The 18,497-nt window shown below is 38.9% G+C and overlaps 1 protein-coding gene and 1 pseudogene across 1 annotated transcript; one reads left to right on the forward strand and one right to left on the reverse strand.

Moving 5' to 3' along the window:
- The first annotated feature begins 257 nt into the window (after positions 1–257).
- Positions 258–6,873, forward strand: LOC132241910 (AP-2 complex subunit beta-like; annotated as a pseudogene).
- On the reverse strand, positions 5,649–14,982 carry LOC132241110 (high affinity immunoglobulin epsilon receptor subunit beta-like). Its single transcript, XM_059709230.1, has 7 exons — positions 14,087–14,982; positions 12,680–12,800; positions 12,012–12,146; positions 10,086–10,142; positions 8,696–8,851; positions 8,233–8,331; positions 5,649–7,124 (listed from the first exon to the last, which is right to left on the reverse strand). Exons 1-7 carry the CDS (start codon positions 14,146–14,148, stop codon positions 7,029–7,031), a joined length of 726 nt encoding a protein of 241 aa, XP_059565213.1. The 5' UTR covers positions 14,149–14,982; the 3' UTR covers positions 5,649–7,028.
- Positions 14,983–18,497: the final 3,515 nt, after the last annotated feature.

Genomic DNA, 18,497 nt, shown 5'->3' on the forward strand with positions numbered 1-18,497 from the left:
GATGGGTAAAAGAATCAGTAAAGTTGAAGTGTGAAGAACTTATATGAGGAAAGATGAGCATTTTTTATTACAGAATATAAAAAGAGACTTGACTACATTGACATATTTCTGGATGTCATTTATTCCAAAATGTATTACCAAAAAAAACCATTGTGGAACTTGATGTTAATTTAAAGATCATATGGAATGAGTGCATCAAGTCAAAGCATTTTTAAAAAGAAATGCTGAGCCCAGCCCCTGCCTCCAGTGCACATTAAAGAGCCAACACCATGATGGACTCCAAGTACTTCACAACCAAAAAAAAAGGAGAAGTCTTTGAATTAAAGGTTAAGCTCAGTAATGAAAAGAAAGAAAAGAGGAAGGAGGCTGGGAAGAAGGGATTGCTGCTATGACTGTAGGGGAGGATGTTAGCTCTCTCTTTCCAGATATAGTGAAGTGTGTGCAGACTGAGGACCTGGAACTAAAGAAGCTTGTGTATCTCTACTGGATGAACCATGCCAAGAATCAGCCAGATATGGCATCATGGCTGTCAACAGCTTTGCTAAGAACTGTGATTATCCCAATCCTCAGATTCTGGCTTTGGCAGTCAGTACCATGGAGTGCATCCAGGTGGACAAGATGACAGAATATCTCCATGAGCCCCCTCCCAAGTGCTTGAAAGATGAAGAACCCCATGTTCGGAAAACAGCAGCTATCTGCATGGCAAAAGTCTATGATATCAATGCCCAAATGATGGAAGATCAGGGATTTCTGAATTCTCTGTGTGATCTCATAGCAGATTCAAATCTAATGGTGGTGGCTAATGCTGTAGCAGTGTTATCTGAAATCAGTGACTCTCACCTAAACAGCAACTTACTGGATCTGAACCCACAGAACATTAATAAGCTGCTGACATCCCTGAATGAGTGCACTGAATAGGGCCAGATTTTCATCCTGGACTTTCTGTCCAATTACAGCCCTAGAGATGATCAGAAGACTCAGAGCATCTGTGAATAAGTATCGCCCCAGCTATCTCATCCAAAACAGCAGTGGTGCTTTCAGCAGTAAGAATCCTAATGAAACTTCTAGAGTTATTACCCAAGGAATCTGACTACTACAATATGCTGCTGAAGAAGTTGGCCCTCTCCTGTCACTTTGCTGTCTGGGAAGCCAGAGGTTTAGTACGTCGCCCTGAGAAACATCAACCTAATTGTCCAGAAAAGGCCTGAAATCTTAAATCAGGAAGTCACAGACTTCTTTGTGAAGAATGATTCCATTTGTGTTAAACTACAGAAGTTGGACATCAGATCCCTTTGGCATCCTAAGCCAATATTGCTCAGGTTCTGGCAGAGCTGAAGGAATATGTCACAGAGGTGGATGCTGACGGTTCACAAAGCTTTGTGGGCCACTGGACAGTGTACCATGGGGAAGGACATGTAATAGGAATAGGACCACAGTTGCTTAGTGATTATTCACCTTACTAACTATAGATAAGAGGTTTTCTTATAGACCCTGGGAAACTGGAGGATGTATTGCAAGAAGAAAAACAGGGCTGTAAAAGATAATGCAACCTTGAAGCCAGATGGGTCCATTACTCAGAAAAGAAATATATTTTAAAAGCAGACCAAAGACAGGAGATGCTTTGACTTGGTTGCTGTGTCTGGACCCTGACCCCATCTGGGAGTTTGCCTCAGGAACGCCAACCATTCTCCGGTTCCAGGAACAGGCTAAGCTGTTTTTAACATCATAGAAGATTAGCCACCTTGTTATCAGACTTTGAGTTCCTGGAGGCCAGACTGCAGACGTTACACTCCTCTTCCCTTGTTACACTCCCAGCTGCACGTAGTTATTTTCCCTCACCCCTATATAGTCAGCCAGCTGGCAGAAGAAAGGGGAGCAGGATTTTTCCAGGGCATGAAGACCACTCCTCACTCCATATTGGCACCAATCCCATACAATAAAAGGCTAATATGCAAATTGTCCCCTCAGGAGTTCAACCACTCGCTATGACATGTGCTGACCACCAGAGGCGGCATGGAACAAAGGTCCTGGTCAGCAGCCAGAAGGCCCCGATCAGCCCTGATTGCCAGCCAGGCCTAGGGACCCTACTCATGCACAGATTTTGTGCATCAGGCCTCTAGTATGAAATAAAGACTCATAAATGATTCAACCTTGTCTCTGCTTTTTGACTCAGTAGTGACAGGGAGCTTTGGACACATTTAGTGTCCAGTTTTACCATCCAGGTAAAGCAATCTACAGAATGTCATATAAGCACACTGCTTGATCTCATCCAGACCAAAGTAAATTATGTGGTCCAAGAGGTGACTGTTGTCATCAGGGACATCTTGCACAAGTACTCCAACAAGTGTTAAAGCATCATGGACACTCTGTATGAGCACTTAGATTCTCTGGATGAGCCAGATGCTCAAGTCAGATGTTTTGGATTGTGGGAGAATATGCTGAAGGAATCGACAATGTTGATAAGTTGCTAGAGAGCTTCCTGGAAGGTGTTCATGATGAGAGTACCCAGGGACAGCTCACTCTGCTCACTGCCATAGTGAAGCTGTTTCTCAAGAAACCATCAGAAACACAGGAGGTGGTACACCAGGTCTTGAGTTTGGCAACACAGGATTCTAATAATCCTGATCTTCGAAATAGGGGCCATATTTATTGGCAGTTTCTCTCAATGGACCATGTCACAGCCAAAGAAGTAGTCTTGCTTGAGAAGCCACTAATCTCTGAGGAGACAGATCTTATTAGGCTGACTCTGCTGGATGAGCTCATCTGCCATATTGGTTCTTTGGCCTCTGTGTACCACAAGCCTCCCAATGCTTTTGTGGAAGGAAGTAACGGAATCCATTGCAAACATTTGCCAATACATCATGGGAGCACCAATGCAGGTAATTTTTGTAGGTAGAGCCATACTTCATAGAATGGGAATTGTTTGGGAAATTTTACTTCTAAGATAATTTTCAGAAACAGTTCTTTGGGAGTTCAGAACAAATGTTATTGTCCCAGTTGTCTTGCTAGATGGTATATCAAAGAGCTCTTATTGCTGTTGCTACCCCAGACACAAACTTAGTAATTGTGATTCCCACAAACACAGGACATGGAAACAGAAAGATCAGGTGAGATCTTTTGTTCCATACTGCTCATTTTCAGATGAAAACCTCAGGTGCACAAAGAGAACAGACTGCTCACAAATAAATTAGAGTCAGGACCAATTAAAAAATGGGACTCATGGTCAAATGCCCTTTCAACTTCATCCCACCATTTATTGACTACCCAGTGACAAGAGATGACTAAAGATTGTTCTTATAACTGTTTGCTGTCTCTGAGGTTAGTAGTAGATTGTCCCATTTGATAAAACATTGAAAAAATGAATACTGTCTAGACTGTTCTTGGTATTTGGCATTACTGAATTGATGTTTCAGTTCTATTATTTTTGATTAGCCCCTCACCCTCATATACTGGTACATATACCGAGAGACAAGAAATCAAATTAAATTTTTCCAATTTATTGTAGAAATACTGGTCATTGATACATCAAGGAGATCACAAGTACACAGATAATAAATGACAATATACTGTATCATGGGGTAAGGTGGTCATGAAGCCAGAAATGAAGGCTGTATGAATAGCTGTGCAGTCGATAATCTTCACAGAGAAGATGACCTTTACATTGAAATATTTAGAAAGATAATTTGGAGCAATGAAAGGGTGGAAGACATGGCAGTTGTATACTCAGTGTGTACTTGAAGTGGCCATGTGATAAAAGACAGTAAGGGACAGGAAAACTATCAGAATGGTCTGGAGACAAAAAATATGTTGTGTATATAGAAAATATACAGTCAACAATTTGGTTAAAATATTAATCTAGTGGGAGAAAGAGCATTATAAAATCTTATACAAGTGTAACGATAGACTGGATCCATTTCAAGAGGTCCTGGTAGACCAGGCTTAGTGTTTGGATATGAATACGTATGCCATGGAAGTGATATGATCAATATCTGTGGAGATACAGCTTAGCAAGCTACACAGTGAAAGGGTATATTTTCATTCTGTTGTCAAATTTTGAGGGGAAAATGGAAATAGAAAACCTGAGGTCCTAAAATTAAATAGTCATACCAAGTCAATCGCTCATTGTGTGGTTATGTGATCACTTTCATAGTCTGGGAAATTCACTTCTAATTGTCCTTTTTAATTTTGGTATCCTAAACACATAAATTTTAATTAATTATTTTATTAATGAATTGTGAATAATCTCCCCACACTGATTTTTCAGTACCTCCATAGGACATTTCTACTTAGGCTAAAGATTTGAATTTTTTTTTTCCTTCTCTTAATAATATCAATGGCAATATTATTTTGCTAATTTTTCTTCACTACTTTGTATTCACAATCCACTCTATTATTTCTCACACCACATATACCCCAATTCCCTTTAAATGCCTCTGCAAATGCTTTATTCATTTCCTCATCACCATATCCTGTTTTGAATTTCTCTGCACCTTTGCATTTATTCACCACTGGTATTTTCTCTGCCCCCCTCTCCCTGCCTTACCTGGAGTTGATTTATCTCTGCAGACTTTTCTTTTGCCCAAACTTGCAGATACTATCTCTGATCAGTTACCTTTTTCCTTCTTTGTCTAATCGCTTTCCACTTTGGGCTATCCGCTATCTACTGTTTCACAATGCACTTTTCTGAACAATTCTTATATCTTCCACCCTAGATATATTTTTCCTTCCACTTTCCCCCTGGTTATAGGCATGTGAAGGTTAACTTGGCTTCGCTTTTATCTCAAAATAACTCTCTTAGAGTGTTAATCTGCTTCACCAAATAATGAGCTCTCCTATGACAGAAATCTCCATCACCATATTACCTCTTTACCAGCGCTCTGTAGTGGATGCTGTCAGACCCTTTCTAGTTGCATTTCTTTTGGTCTCCTAAAAATGACCATCTAAAACGAAGCTTAATTTAGGCCTAACTGGACTCCTTCCCATTAATGCATATTTCTGACTCCCAGTCATTTCCTTCAACATTCCCAGGTGTTCTCCTTTGATCTTAGAATCAAACGCTTAACGCATTACTCCCAATTGCTTGTCTAAATTTATCCTTTTATTCAACTTGTTAAAAAGAAGACTGATTAGTATTTCTCTCCACGTTTTAGATATGATCATTTCTCTCCATGCCCACTTATTTCATTTTAGCTAAGATCTTCATTAATTTACTCGTCTTTCATTTTGAATTCTTCCTTAGATATGTCCTATTATCTCGTTAGATACTAGCTTCATTAAACTCTCCACTGCCCACTCATCAATCAGCAAATATTATTGAGTATTTTGTCCATGAATGCACTGATGATTCAGACAATATACTGATCTTAGGAAACTTTGAATCTTAAAATAAATGTATTATGAATATAAAATATTTGCATTTAGAAAGTTATACATAGTGTAAGATGTGTGTGTGTGTGTGTGTGTGTATGTGTTTGATTTGAAAAAGTCATCATCTTTTTTTTTTTTTAATATATTTTATTGATTTTCCACAGAGAGGAAGGGAGAGGGATAGAGAGCCAGAAACATCGATGAGAGAGAAACATCGATCACCTGCCTCCTGCACATCTCCCACCGGGGATATGCCCGCAACCCAGGTACATGCCCTCGACCGGAATTGAACCCGGGACCCCCCAGTCCACAGGCCGACGCTCTATCCACTGAGCCAAACCGGTCTCGGCAAAAGTCATCATCTTGATAGAGGAGCAATCTTGGCTAGAAAATCTTAAAGAATGAGGTGGGATTTATGATAGGCATTAAAGAAAGCAGGGATTCAAGGAAGTACAGAAGAGAGAGCAGAACATTTCAAGTCAGGGTGCTAATGTGAAGTGGTCAAGCACAAACCATATTAAAGAGAAAGTTGAAGTGGGACAAGAGAGTAAGGCTTTTGAAATTACGATAAAATAAACTTAAGTTTTATATCACTGGAGATTAGTAAGATTTGGAGATTTCTTAGATGTATATATAAATTAGGTAATTTATATAATAATATATATTAGGACATTTTAAATTTATAGCACATATGTGTATGTGTGTATTTCCACAACAGACATTTAGTGCTGGCAGGTAAATTATGCCTAATCTTAATTTTATAGATGAGAAAACCCATATTGAGTAAATTATTTGCCACAACTCACTCAACTAGTAAGCAATCAGCCTGGGATTCCAATGTAGACTCCCTTCATTTCATAAGATCTATGATCTTTCTAACATACTATAATATGTTTCTCCATATAATAAGATCAAAATTAGCAGGAAGCATCCATTGTTAACCAAAATATTTAACACATAATTACAGAATTTCTATTCAAATTTCTGACTATCTTTCTAAGTCTATGCTTAATATGTACCAATTTGGTCTCCTTATTACCTCCAAATTCACTTCAGAATCATTTTTTTCTCCTTATCTACTCTACCTCTGGCCTGGCCTGGTGGCATATTTTCCCTGCATCTACACCCATCCACTCCATAAATATACACTCAGCACCCACTATGGGTGAAATATTGGGATACACAATGTAAAAGAGTCAAGTGTGGAAAACTTAAAACACTTCATTAGTTCTCAGGATATGTTTGCTGAATGGTGCTTACAACCTAGTGGGAGACATGTATCATGCCCATCACTTCTGTGAATTCTAAAAGGGTTGAAAACTACATAAAACTGTTAAAATTTTACTCAACTCTTGACCAGCCTCCCTCTTGCTTTCCCTATTTGCACAGTTAAAGGCACACAGTAAATGCTTATTGCATATTGATTTCCCAGAAGAGATGGGTGTGAAGAAAACAAGAAAAACAGGAATCAATCATATTGACAAATTGGGCAACGGGGATACTTAGATGTACAGAAACAGAATATTACCATGGGGAAAATAAATCACAATGTAAAATTGGTGGATCATTGAGAGATCTGAAATTTTGCCAGTATCCCCTTAAACAAAGATCTTGGCTTCCTATATCCTTTGCTATGGATGAGAATGTTCTGAATGTGCTTCTTATGAGTCAGTGGGAGATGTCTCCCCTCTGTCTTCCAACTCACTGTAAATTGGTGAATATATGTTTAATTCTTCATAGAGACGATCTTCTGGAATCTGGTGAAGAAAAAATTATTCACTATTAATCACCAAGAATACTTGTTCAAGAGATATATATCATCTCTTTTTGTCTTTCTGGATCTCATATTCTCTCCCATTACACTCTAATTATTCCCTCCATCTCCAACAAACCAAGCCAGATTGGTGGGCCCAAAATAAATTATGTTGGTCAATGACAAGTTGGTGAGTGTGTCTGAACTTTAGTACATCTACTGTCTTGATTGTCTTTGGAGGAAAGTGGTCTAAACAAGACAGCCACTCTTGAATGCTTCAGGCAAGTGGACAGATGGGCAACTCGAGAGAATATGTTTCATCTGGAAGATCTGAGTAAGTGTATGTGCATCAAGTATTAGCAATTCTTTTTCCTACATCCAAGGTGCAATGGGTGTGTAAGGCAAGAGGAAATGCAGGTGATAGTTGTAAATTAAGGAGGAAAAAAAACTGAGGCTTCAGAGCAAGTGGTAAGGTGAAAGCCAAGGAAAAAAGACAGAAGGGGAACAAATATAAGGGAGCTCTTCTGGGACAGAAAATAAGCCCAGGTATCTGAGTGGTTCCATCACATGCTACCTGCTCATTCATTTCATGCCTAATACATTTCAAACCATCTGCATTTTTTAAATTATAAAGGTTCAGTTTTTCTAACCCTCAGTCACAGAACTATACTGATATTTATGCTACTTAGAAGTAGGAAATGTGATTTGAAACATGAGATTTGGGAACAAAAACACTGAAACTTAGAGAAATACTTTCTTTTTTTTTTTCTTTTATATTTTTATTGATTTCAGAGAGGAAGAGAGAGGAGAGAGAGAGAGAGAGAGAGAGAGAGAGAGAGAAACATCAATGATGAGAGAGAATCATTGATCGGCTGCCTCCTGCACACTACAGGCCCCACACTGAGGATCGAGTCCACAACCAGAGCATATGCCCTAACTTGGAATTGAATCGTGACCTCCTGATCTATAGGTCGACCATGGAGCCATGCCGGCTGAGCCAAGAAATACTTTCTTGGAAGAAATGTTCTAGGAAATTTAGGCCGTATGTTTTAGGGAATAAGCTCAAATTCTTTAGCCTGTCATTCATGATTTAGTATCGGGCCTCTGCCTACCTGATTTTCTTTGACTAGTTCTCCAATTCTGTAGACTATGAGTAATACAGCAGCCCCAAACCCCAGAATGGTAATAAACAGGATCATTGCCACAAGTTCCTGTTGAACAATAACCAAAAAAAGACAGAGTGGGTCACAAGTTAGGTGTTCCTGAGGTACATTCCCTTACAGCAGCTCCCATTTTCATCGCACCCACATGATCAGTCCCTACAGAGTCACACACACACACACACACACACACACACACACACACACACACGAAAACCAGGAGATGGTTACTCAAGGCAGATGACTCCAACCTTGCAGAATTGAGCTGGGGATGAGGGGAAGAGGTCATCAGCATCTCTGTGCATGAACCTACAGAATACCACATTATGTGATAGAGGTTGCAAAAAAAGATTTGTGTCCATGAAAAAAGGAAATGGGGGTTTCTTTACTTAGATTAGGATTAAGAAATACATACTGCGGAAAAAAAGGCCGTCATACAGAAGTCATCTTCATAAGCTTCCTGGCAAATATCAATATAAGCCAAGCTGTTCTTTAGGTTGGTGGCCAGGATAAAGATTCCTGTTCCTGCAGCTATGACACTGATCAAATTCGCTCCCAGGCTTCCTTGCACCTGATAATAAAAACACTTAGACCTGTTCCTGCACTTGCCAGTGCATTCAATTAACCCATCAACATTTCAGGGTTGGATGTACACAGTAAATTCTGCATATATACAAAATAGAGATTAAAAGAGGAGCTCTTTAAACTGTATTTGTTTATTAAGGATTTATAACTTTCTTGCTAGGACCGCATTCAGGAAAACCTACATGGGCACACAGTCTCTCCTCAGATAGTCTCCTTAATTGGAAACAAATCATTTCTATGATCACTAGAGGCCCAGTGCATGAAATTCGTGCACGGGGGGAGGAGGGGATCCCTAAGCCCGGCCTGCGCCTTCTATAATCTGGGACCCCTCAGAGGATGTCCGACTGCTGGTTTAGGCCTAAACCAGCAGTTGGACATCTCTCTCACAATCCGGGACCACTGGCTCCTAACTGCTCACCTGCCTGCCTCCCTGATCAACCCTAACCACTCTGCCTGCTTGCCTGATTGCCCCTAACCACTCTGCCTTGCCTGATGCCCCTAACTGCTCCCCTGCCTGCCTGGTTGCCCCTAACTGCTCCCCTGCCAGTCTGATCACCCCTAACTGCTCTCCCCTGCTGGCCTGATCCCCCTAACTGCTTCTCCTCTGCTGGCCTGATTGCCCTAACTGCTCTCCCCTGCCATCCTGATTGCCCCTAACTGCCTCTGCCTAGGCCCCGCCTCCGTGGCTTTGTCCAGAAGGACATCTAGAAGATGTCTGATCTAATTAGCATATTACCTTTTTATTAGTATAGAAATGTCTATACCAGGGGTCCTCAAACTACGGCCCACGGGCCACATGCAAATACAAATATTGTATTTGTTCCTGTTTTGTTTTTTTACTTCAAAATAAGATATGTGCAGTGTGCATAGGAATTTGTTCATAGTTTTTTTTTTAACTATAGTCCAGCCTTCCAACGGTCTGAGGGACAGTGAACTGGCCCTCTGTTTTAAAAGTTTGAGGACCCCTGGTCTATACTTACAAGGATAAGGCTGGTATGAGGATATTTTCTAAACAAGTGGCAAGGTAGTTACACTTTATAGTTTTAAAATGACACAACTGATATTTTAATGATTATAACCAAAACAAAATAGAGTGGGGAGGAAAAGTCACATATCTACATTATCTCATAACATAAGAGACGATGGCATGTCTCCCTCAAGACTCCTAAAATTCAACTTTTCTTACCTTCTCAAGGATGAACAACAGAATTGCAACTCACCAGATATGTTGCATTTTTCTTTTCAGACATAATTGACAAAAATCCAGAAATAGCAAACTGTCCAAAGGAAGAGAGGAAGCACAGTGAGTCTCTGCCCTTCTCTATGTCCCTTTCACTCCCCCTCCTCCAAATATAGGATTAAGTTGTGGATATTCTACAAAGTTAACATTTCAGGTTTTCCATAAGCTCACTATTTTCTTACTCTTATTTCCTATGGAGTGCTTCTCAAAGTTAATGTACTCAGGAATCAAGTGAGAGTCTTGTTAAAATGCAGATTGTTATTTAGTAGGTCACGGAAGGGGCTTGAGATTCTTAATTTCTTCCAGCAGGATGCTAAGATTGACAGGCCATGGGTTACCTTTGGAGTAGCAAGGTCTAGCAGCACCTGCTCCATGATTCTGTCATAACACTACTCTCATTGCTTTGTAACTATTTGTTTGTATGAGAACCTTTTATGTTAGACTGTCAGCTCATTTGAGTAAGAAATGTATTTGTGGCACATATATCTCTAGAGACTGGCATATATCATCTAGACATTTAGTAATTATGAGAACGTACATGTGAAAATATTAATGAATAGCATAAGTTCAAAACAATCTCAAAGATTCAGATTGTTTGATGTGTTGAGAGACACTAATAAGCTAAGTGTTTGGAATGAAAAGATAGTAGAGAGAAGTTTCAAATAAAATATAGCCAACGTTCAATGAGAGTTCTGATCTAGTCCTAAGTCTTTAAATGAGTGACAAACCAATGGGATTCTTTTCTTTATTTATTAAGGTATTACATATGTGTCCTTATTCCCCAATTGTCCCCCACCCATCCCCCACTTGTGCCCCCTAGTGTCTGTGTCCATTGGTTAGCTTATATGCATGCATACAAGTCCTTTGGTTGATCTCTCCCCTTACCTCCCACCCTCCCCCAATGTGATATTTTCTAGACTTAAAATGAGGTGAATGAGGTATAGATACAGAAAATGACATGAATTCATTGAAAATCATTAATGCTGAGTGAAGTAAGCCAGACAGTAGAGAGAACATGCTGTATAATACTCCATTTATATAAAACTCTAGAAAATGCAAACCAATCTATAGTGACAGAAAGCAGATGAGTAAGTGAGTGCTTAAGGATGGAAAAACAGGGAATATAAGAAAGGAGGGACTACTAAGGGACACAAGGAAACTTTTAGAGATAATGGATATGTTCATTATATTGATATGATAATGTTTTTATATGTATGTGTGCATGTGTGAAAATTTATCTAGTTATACACCTTATATATGTGCAATTTATTGTATGTCAATTATAACTCAATAAAGCTAGATATGTTTGTAATTTCATTCAGTCATCTAGTTTTTAAATAGTAAAATGATTAAAAAAGATTCAATGAGAAAGCACCTGAAAAATTTTCTAGGGCATGAGAGAAGTTCATCAAATACCTTTGACCTTGTCTCCTCACCTAAGCAGTCTCTTTTCCTTCTCTTTACTAAACTAACTTTACTAATGAGAGTATTAGAGACATTTTCTAGAATTGGATTTCAAACATTTAGGTTCTATTTTTATTGGCTAAATTTCCCTTGAACAATTTGTTTAACTTTTATTAATCTCAGGTTTCTTATGTAATAAAACTGTTAAACCTGAAATGTTTAACCCACGGAGTTTTATAAACTGCAAATATATTTTATAATATATATATATATATATATATATATATATATATATATATGTATGTATATATATATAAATATATAATATAAATGTATTATTATATATAATATAATATAAATGTATTATTATATATAATATAATATAAATGTATTATTATATATAATCTGACTACTAGAGATAAACAACTAGGTAGGTCTGTTCTGGGTAAGAGAAAAGCTATGTGCAGTGTTATTTCAGAGAAAATTATAGGAATATACTCACAATTACTGCTCCCCAGAATGGGTAGCCTGCTTTAAATGATGAAAAAAAATCTTTCTCAAATTCTGAAATCTTGAACACGGAGTAAACAATTGTTCCAAAACAAAAACACATGAAACCAATCAGAATTTGTGTTACCTGTAGAGAAATGCATAACTCTTGTGGAATAAAAAGATATTTCCCTGAGAGTGTATCAATTTCCTTACAATTAAGGCCAAATGTGGGAAATTGCTTTGGTGCCTTAGGCAGCCCTGAGAAAGGATCCACATGTGCTATTTTCCAGCATCCTCTGATCACTCTAAGAATTGATACAAGCATGACCTAATGCAGGAATGGCCAATATAATTCTCATCGCCTTTACTCAGTCAGACATGGTGGACATCAATAATTGTCCTTTCCATCTAAGAGAAGATAAAGATTACAAATCCTTCAGAGCAAGATACTACATTAGCCACCAGCTATTGGCCTGAGTTGGCAGATCCTATTTGCCTTCTCATTCTAATATTCATGAGGAAATGCTTCTTTCTACCCCACAGGACCCAGTTGGTGTCAACTCATCTACTGAATTCTTTGTTCCTCATGAATCCTACTGAGAAAACTGTTGATGCAACCTAATGCTCTTTCCTAGAACCAGCCCTTATTTTAATTGAGGTTGAAAAAAGCTCACTTACCCCTAGGAATTCCAGCTCCCTTTTCAAAAATGTCAGCCATGTCTGGCGTGGTGATGGGGCAGCCTTCTCCAGTAGGGTGCTCTCACGAAAAGGTGCTTCTGAAAGTTCAATTTCAGACACTCTGTGAAGTTTAAACAGAAATTTAGTCATGAGAAAATTTTCTAGCTTTCTATGTCCAGTTTTGAACTCACAAAAAGGAAAGCTTTCATTGTTTACTTTTTCAAAACAGTCTTGCAATTAAAATTTTTATTGCAATGAATAAAAAACTAAGGTTCAAAGGGTCCAAGTAACTAGTCAAGATCGCTATCGAATCAGTGACTTGAGCAGACAAAATGGAATGAAAACTGTGCCAAGTCTTTTTATTAACCCAAGAATTAAACCAAGTTCTCTCCCAATTAATCTGTGCTGATGAGTGAAAATAAAAGCGATCAAACATGTTTACCTATGCATATCTCAGTCCTTTTAACGTAGAAATGTGTGTGGCTATATTTTTTCACTGGCACACCCAATTTCATGTGCCTTCAAAGTAATGGCTTTGAAGGGTTAATTGAATTTCTAATCCTGTTTTCATCCTCAGAGGAGGTTAACTGGAAATACTCTCCCTTCTAAAGATTTGGAATACACCTAACATTTAACAATCCAACATTGATTCTCAAAGTTCTGTTTTCAGCCTCTCCCAAAACTGTTCAAAGGAAAGTCTTAACATGTGTTCATGTTTGTTATTCAAAGTAAACCTAAATTATCACCTCTATTGGCCTTCACTCCAAGAACATTTCCCCTCAAAACAGTGGGACAGAATTCCACAGCTTAAGGTTAACAAAGACTACCCAGAAAGGAGCCCAGGGTCATTTTTAAAAGCATCTGTCCTTTAGCACACATCAGACACGGAGCTAGAAACCTATATCGATAGAACAAACTCCCCTACCTCATACCTAGAATGTGAGGCTCTCTCTATTGTTAGGAAACTTAAGTTATTCCCGTTTCACAAGCTGAGTACAAACCTTCCTCCCCATCAACCAGAGAGAACTACTGGTAAGGTATAGCAATATATTAATTAAACCAGATAGGTCTGTGACTGAGTCCATGCATTGCCATCTCCCCACCATTGTGACTATCTCTGTCTGGATCACTAAATAACTGAGCATAGAAAAAAATAACAATGAACTTGTATACATACATATATGCATAACCCGTGGACACAGACAATGGGGTGGTGAGGGCCTGGGGAGGGGGAGGGGGAGGACGGGAGCGGGCTAGAAGAGGTTAATGGGGGAGGGGAGAAGGAAGGAGGAGCTATGTAATACTTTCAACAGTAAAGATTAAAAGAAAAAAAACAGAAATAGGTCAGAAGGTAGGTAACATGGATTTACTTAACAGAAAATGAAAAAAATAATAACCTGTGCCTACCTGGAGGGCCCTTGTGGATTTGGGAGAGCAAGATCTGCTCTGCTTCTATTTTCCGACTCCATTTTTTTAAATTAATTGAGCTATCCAGTGATGAAGAATATTGTTAATGACAGACAAGCCTTGGTGTGCTTCCTCTCAGGGTGTGCTCTGGGTGGACAGTTAAAATGGATTGGCTCATGACATTAATGATTATCTTTATAGTTAAGACATTCGTCAGGCAGATAAATTTACTGGCTGATTAAGATCAACAGGGTTTCTCTTGCTATTTTGAAGAGGGAAAAATTGAGTAGTCTACTGAGACTGCTGTAAAATAACTCTGCCTGAGACCAGCAGGATTCACAGACCTAAAAATGAAACAGTTTAATGATGATTGAGAAGGTGAGAAAAAAACACTACAGAACAGAGAGAGCTGTCCTTCTCTACTTGCGTCCCAGTTCAGCCATTTCTATGGCGGAAGCTCTCCCATGGTACCTTTGAAAAGCCTACCATCCCTGTTTAAATCATACTTAGGTTCACAAGTAGGAGTATGTCTTAGCCTCTGGATCTCTGCATTCATCTCCGACTTCAGTATTTATTATCTTTCTCTCTCTTCCTCTCTTTTGGACACAATGTATCTGGCTCTGCCACAGATGGTCTCAGAAACTAAATAGGGAGAGTTCTACCTGCTGTGCACTATTCCTGACAGACTGAGACAATTTCACACTAAAGATTCCATTGTCCGCTAAATTATTAATGGTCTGCTGCTTTGATTTTTGTGATGACCAAGATGCGCTAGCAGAAACACTGAGGGACATGGACTTGATGGCAAATCCTATGAGTAGGTCTCAGTAGCATTGGACTGAGCAGTATGTCACAATTAGGGTTAGAGCTACCAGTAAACCAATGTGTTTGTTCTAATTGCATAACTAGCTAGACTATCACAAAACAAATATACAGGTGAGATTCACAGACTTTCATTTCAGTTTAATTATAGACATAACCTTGAATGCCTCTTCATTAAACTGTAAGATACTACAAATTGTACCTCTAATCATCTGGATTGTTTCTCTGAGGTGTGATAAAATCCGAATTCTCCAGGAAACTAAGATAATTATATGAACAGAGGACACTAGAAGATATATGTATTAGTATGCCTTTTGTAACAAAAATTTATGAACTCATGTGCCATCTTCCCACTGTGTCTTCAGGAATTGGTGGACCTGAGCAATGTGTTATTATAATTAAGAAATAAACATCATTCAGTTATACACTCATCCAAAAAGGACTTATTGCAGCATGTCAGGTACTGCTGGTATCACTGAGCATGCAGAGATGAGTACCGTGGTCCCCGTTCCTTGTCCAGCTCACAGCAGAATAGAACGACAAATGAGATACTAATGATACAATATGTCAGAGGCTGCTGAACATAGGCTCAGGAGATTCCTTTCCTCACCCTCAGTGAAATTACACCACCTCTGCTGGAAAAGACCTGAAGAAATGCCTGTTTTGGTATTTGCTGGGAGTATATAATAGTTCATTATGTGTGCAACAAATAATCAGAAATTAGACTTGAGATTTAGACAGGAAACAGATGGAGGATGGTCTTCGGTGTTTGGACATGATGCTATTTTGTAAGAAATTTCAATAGAACCTTGAAAAATGCAAACCTCCAAATTGCTTCATATACCAATTTCCACCAGCATCTTCTTCCTACACTTTCTGAGGTGTGTATTATCTTCTGCGCCCACACTACAGGTCCTTATACCCGTGCTCTGTCATCTTTCCCAATAGTGAACATTGAAACATATGATAAAATCGTTTTTGCTTTTTGGTGGGGGCAAATTTATCAAGATGAGTTTTGATCACATGACTGCCTGAAAGGAAGAGATAATTGAGCTAACATTTCTTCCCCACCACAGAATTTCCTCCTTCTGACAATGCATTAGCACATGCTTTTTATCCACTCTCCATCTGGCTTCCTCTTTGACAAGCAACAGTTCTTTTCTCACTACACACTACATTTATTTCCCCAAACTCAAAAGAAATTTGCTTTCAGATCACTTCTGAAGAATTGTTTTCTCAAACTGAATGTTCAAATTATTTAAAATAAATATGCATCAATTTGCATGTTACACATTGAAAGTGTACTATCTCTTCTGATAGTCTCTCTCTCTCTCTCTCTCTCTCTCTCTCTCTCTCTCTCTCTCTCTCTCTCACCCTGAGCCAAGTATGAGTTCCATAAATATGGTTAAGATGCCAAGGTTAAGAGAGAGTCTGAGACTAACTGATATCAACCTCCTAATGTTCCACAGAATTGACAAAATATTGTTCACAGAATGAGGGGTGGTCTTAAAGGCCTAGTGCTGAGTCCAAACTTGAACAGAATACCTTTGTCTCTTCACTTATATGACCTCAGAAATGCAAAGAGAAAGATTTATGCAGACTACCCAGGTGTTTAATATCACTCTCTGTTATGTGCCAAACTCCTAACACAACACATAGCACATAGTAGGCACTCCCTAAATGATCGTTGAATGTACTAAAAAACAAATAGTTATATATATAACTATTAAGGAGAGATGTAAGAATTAGTAATGTAGAAAGATCTTTGCACATATGGTAAACAAGTAGATAAAAGTAACTTGTGGGTATGGAACTTATAGATATTGTGGATGATTCAGTTCAGTTTGAAGAGAGGACAATTTATAGATCAGATATATAAATACTTCAGCCGTAGATTTATAAATCAGGAGCCAGATATATCAGGAGCTTTAACATCAAATTTCCACCTTAAAAAGAAGACCATTGAAGTCATCAGAGGGTATGGGGGAGCCACAGTGGAAGTGTGAGGCTTTGTGCCACCTTCCTTGAATACCTGACCAGAGACCCAGAGCAACAACAGCAAGACCAATGTCCAGGAATTGTGGTGCTGTTTCCTGTTAGCTTTACTTTTATTTCACCCTCATAAAAACCGTTGAAATAGTATTTGTTACTATTATACTTACTTTACAGATGAGGACAAATAGGTCAGAGAGGTTAAGTAACTTGCTCAAATTAACACAGTATCAGAATGTGAACCCAGATCCATGTGACTTTAAAGCCCTCATTTCTTTAGTTCTCTGCTTTGCAGTTTCTCACCATGCTTTGAAGAATAAATGTTGACCTTGCTCTCAAAGTCCCTAATCTAAATCATGATTTCTGTGTCAGGGCATAGCTCCTTTACTCTTGTGGTTTACATGAAATCCATTGGTGATAGATGAAGGAGGTGGGAGAAAGCAAAGTGGGGAAACCTCTGGGATTGGATGAAAAGTAAGATGTTAGAAACATATTTTTACATAGATGGGTTCAGGATAGTTAACAGTCAATGATTAACTCACTAACAATAAGGGGATTTGTGGTCTCTTCAGAGCCATGCCTGTGCTTCGAGGGGTCCAGAAAAAGGGAAATTACTTTGACATTACAACAATCTATTACCAGAAATGCAAAAAGGAGATAGACAGGCTCAGTTAAGATAAAGATTGACCTTTGTCAGGGAAGATGCTGGCCTAGGACGTGACTACCCACCATAAATTGCTTTTATTTTAAAAGTTTTAATTTCAGACCATTCTTTGTGGTTATTTTTGTTGATCCTCACCTGAGGATATTTTTTTCTTTGATTTTTAAGAAAAGTGAAAGAGGGAAAGACAGAGAGAAACATCAATGTGAGAGAAACACATCAACTGGTTGCCTCCTGCATGAGCCCTAATCAGGGTGTGGCCCAGAGAGGAGCCTGCAACCGAAGTACATGCCCTTGACTGGAATAAAACCCAGGACCCTTTGGTCTGCAGAACGACACTCTATCCACTGAGCCAAACCGGCGCTAGGGCCTTTGTGGTTACTTTCGGTCTCTGTGTTTGCAAAGCCACCACACAGGCCTCCCCTGAGCTTGTCAGGTTTAGAATGTGGCCCCTTTTCAACCACAACTTTTAAAAATAACTATGATTAACAGGGAGAATTTTCAGCCTTCAGGTAAAATTAACTATGCTCCCTAATATGGTCAATATAGCTTTTTCTTAATGGAGGAAATGTTGATTTTTTTTTCCCCAAGAACCCACCAGTTAAGTTCACTCATCTCGCTTTCAGTGTGTTCTAAATGTTCTTTTTTTTTTTTTTAATTAAATCTTTATTGTTCAGATTATTACATTTGTTCCTTTCCCCCCCCCCATAACTCCCCTCCTCCCAGTTCCCGCCCCACCCTCCGCCCTCACTCCCCACCCACTGTCCTCATCCATAGGTGCACGATTTTTGTCCAGTCTCTTCCCACATCTCCCACACCCCTTTCCCCCCCAAGAATAGTCAGTCCATTCCCTTTCTATGTCCCTGATTCTATTATAATCAACAGTTCATTCTGTTCATCAGATTATTTATTCACTTGATTCTTAGATTCACTTGT

Source organism: Myotis daubentonii, chromosome 9, assembly GCF_963259705.1.
Source record: "Myotis daubentonii chromosome 9, mMyoDau2.1, whole genome shotgun sequence".
Classification (NCBI taxonomy): domain Eukaryota; kingdom Metazoa; phylum Chordata; class Mammalia; order Chiroptera; family Vespertilionidae; genus Myotis; species Myotis daubentonii.

Excerpts from the sequence above, each read along its gene's own strand:
- LOC132241110 (XM_059709230.1), bottom strand. The coding sequence starts at position 14,148 with ATGGAGTCGGAAAATAGAAGCAGAGCAGATCTTGCTCTCCCAAATCCA. Across the intron at positions 8,852-10,085 it reads AGAAAAATGCAACATATCTG|GTGCAAGGAAGCCTGGGAGC; the intron begins GTGAGTTGCAAT and ends TTTTATTATCAG. Across the intron at positions 8,332-8,695 it reads TGACGGCCTTTTTTTCCGCA|GAACTTGTGGCAATGATCCT; the intron begins GTATGTATTTCT and ends ATTGTTCAACAG.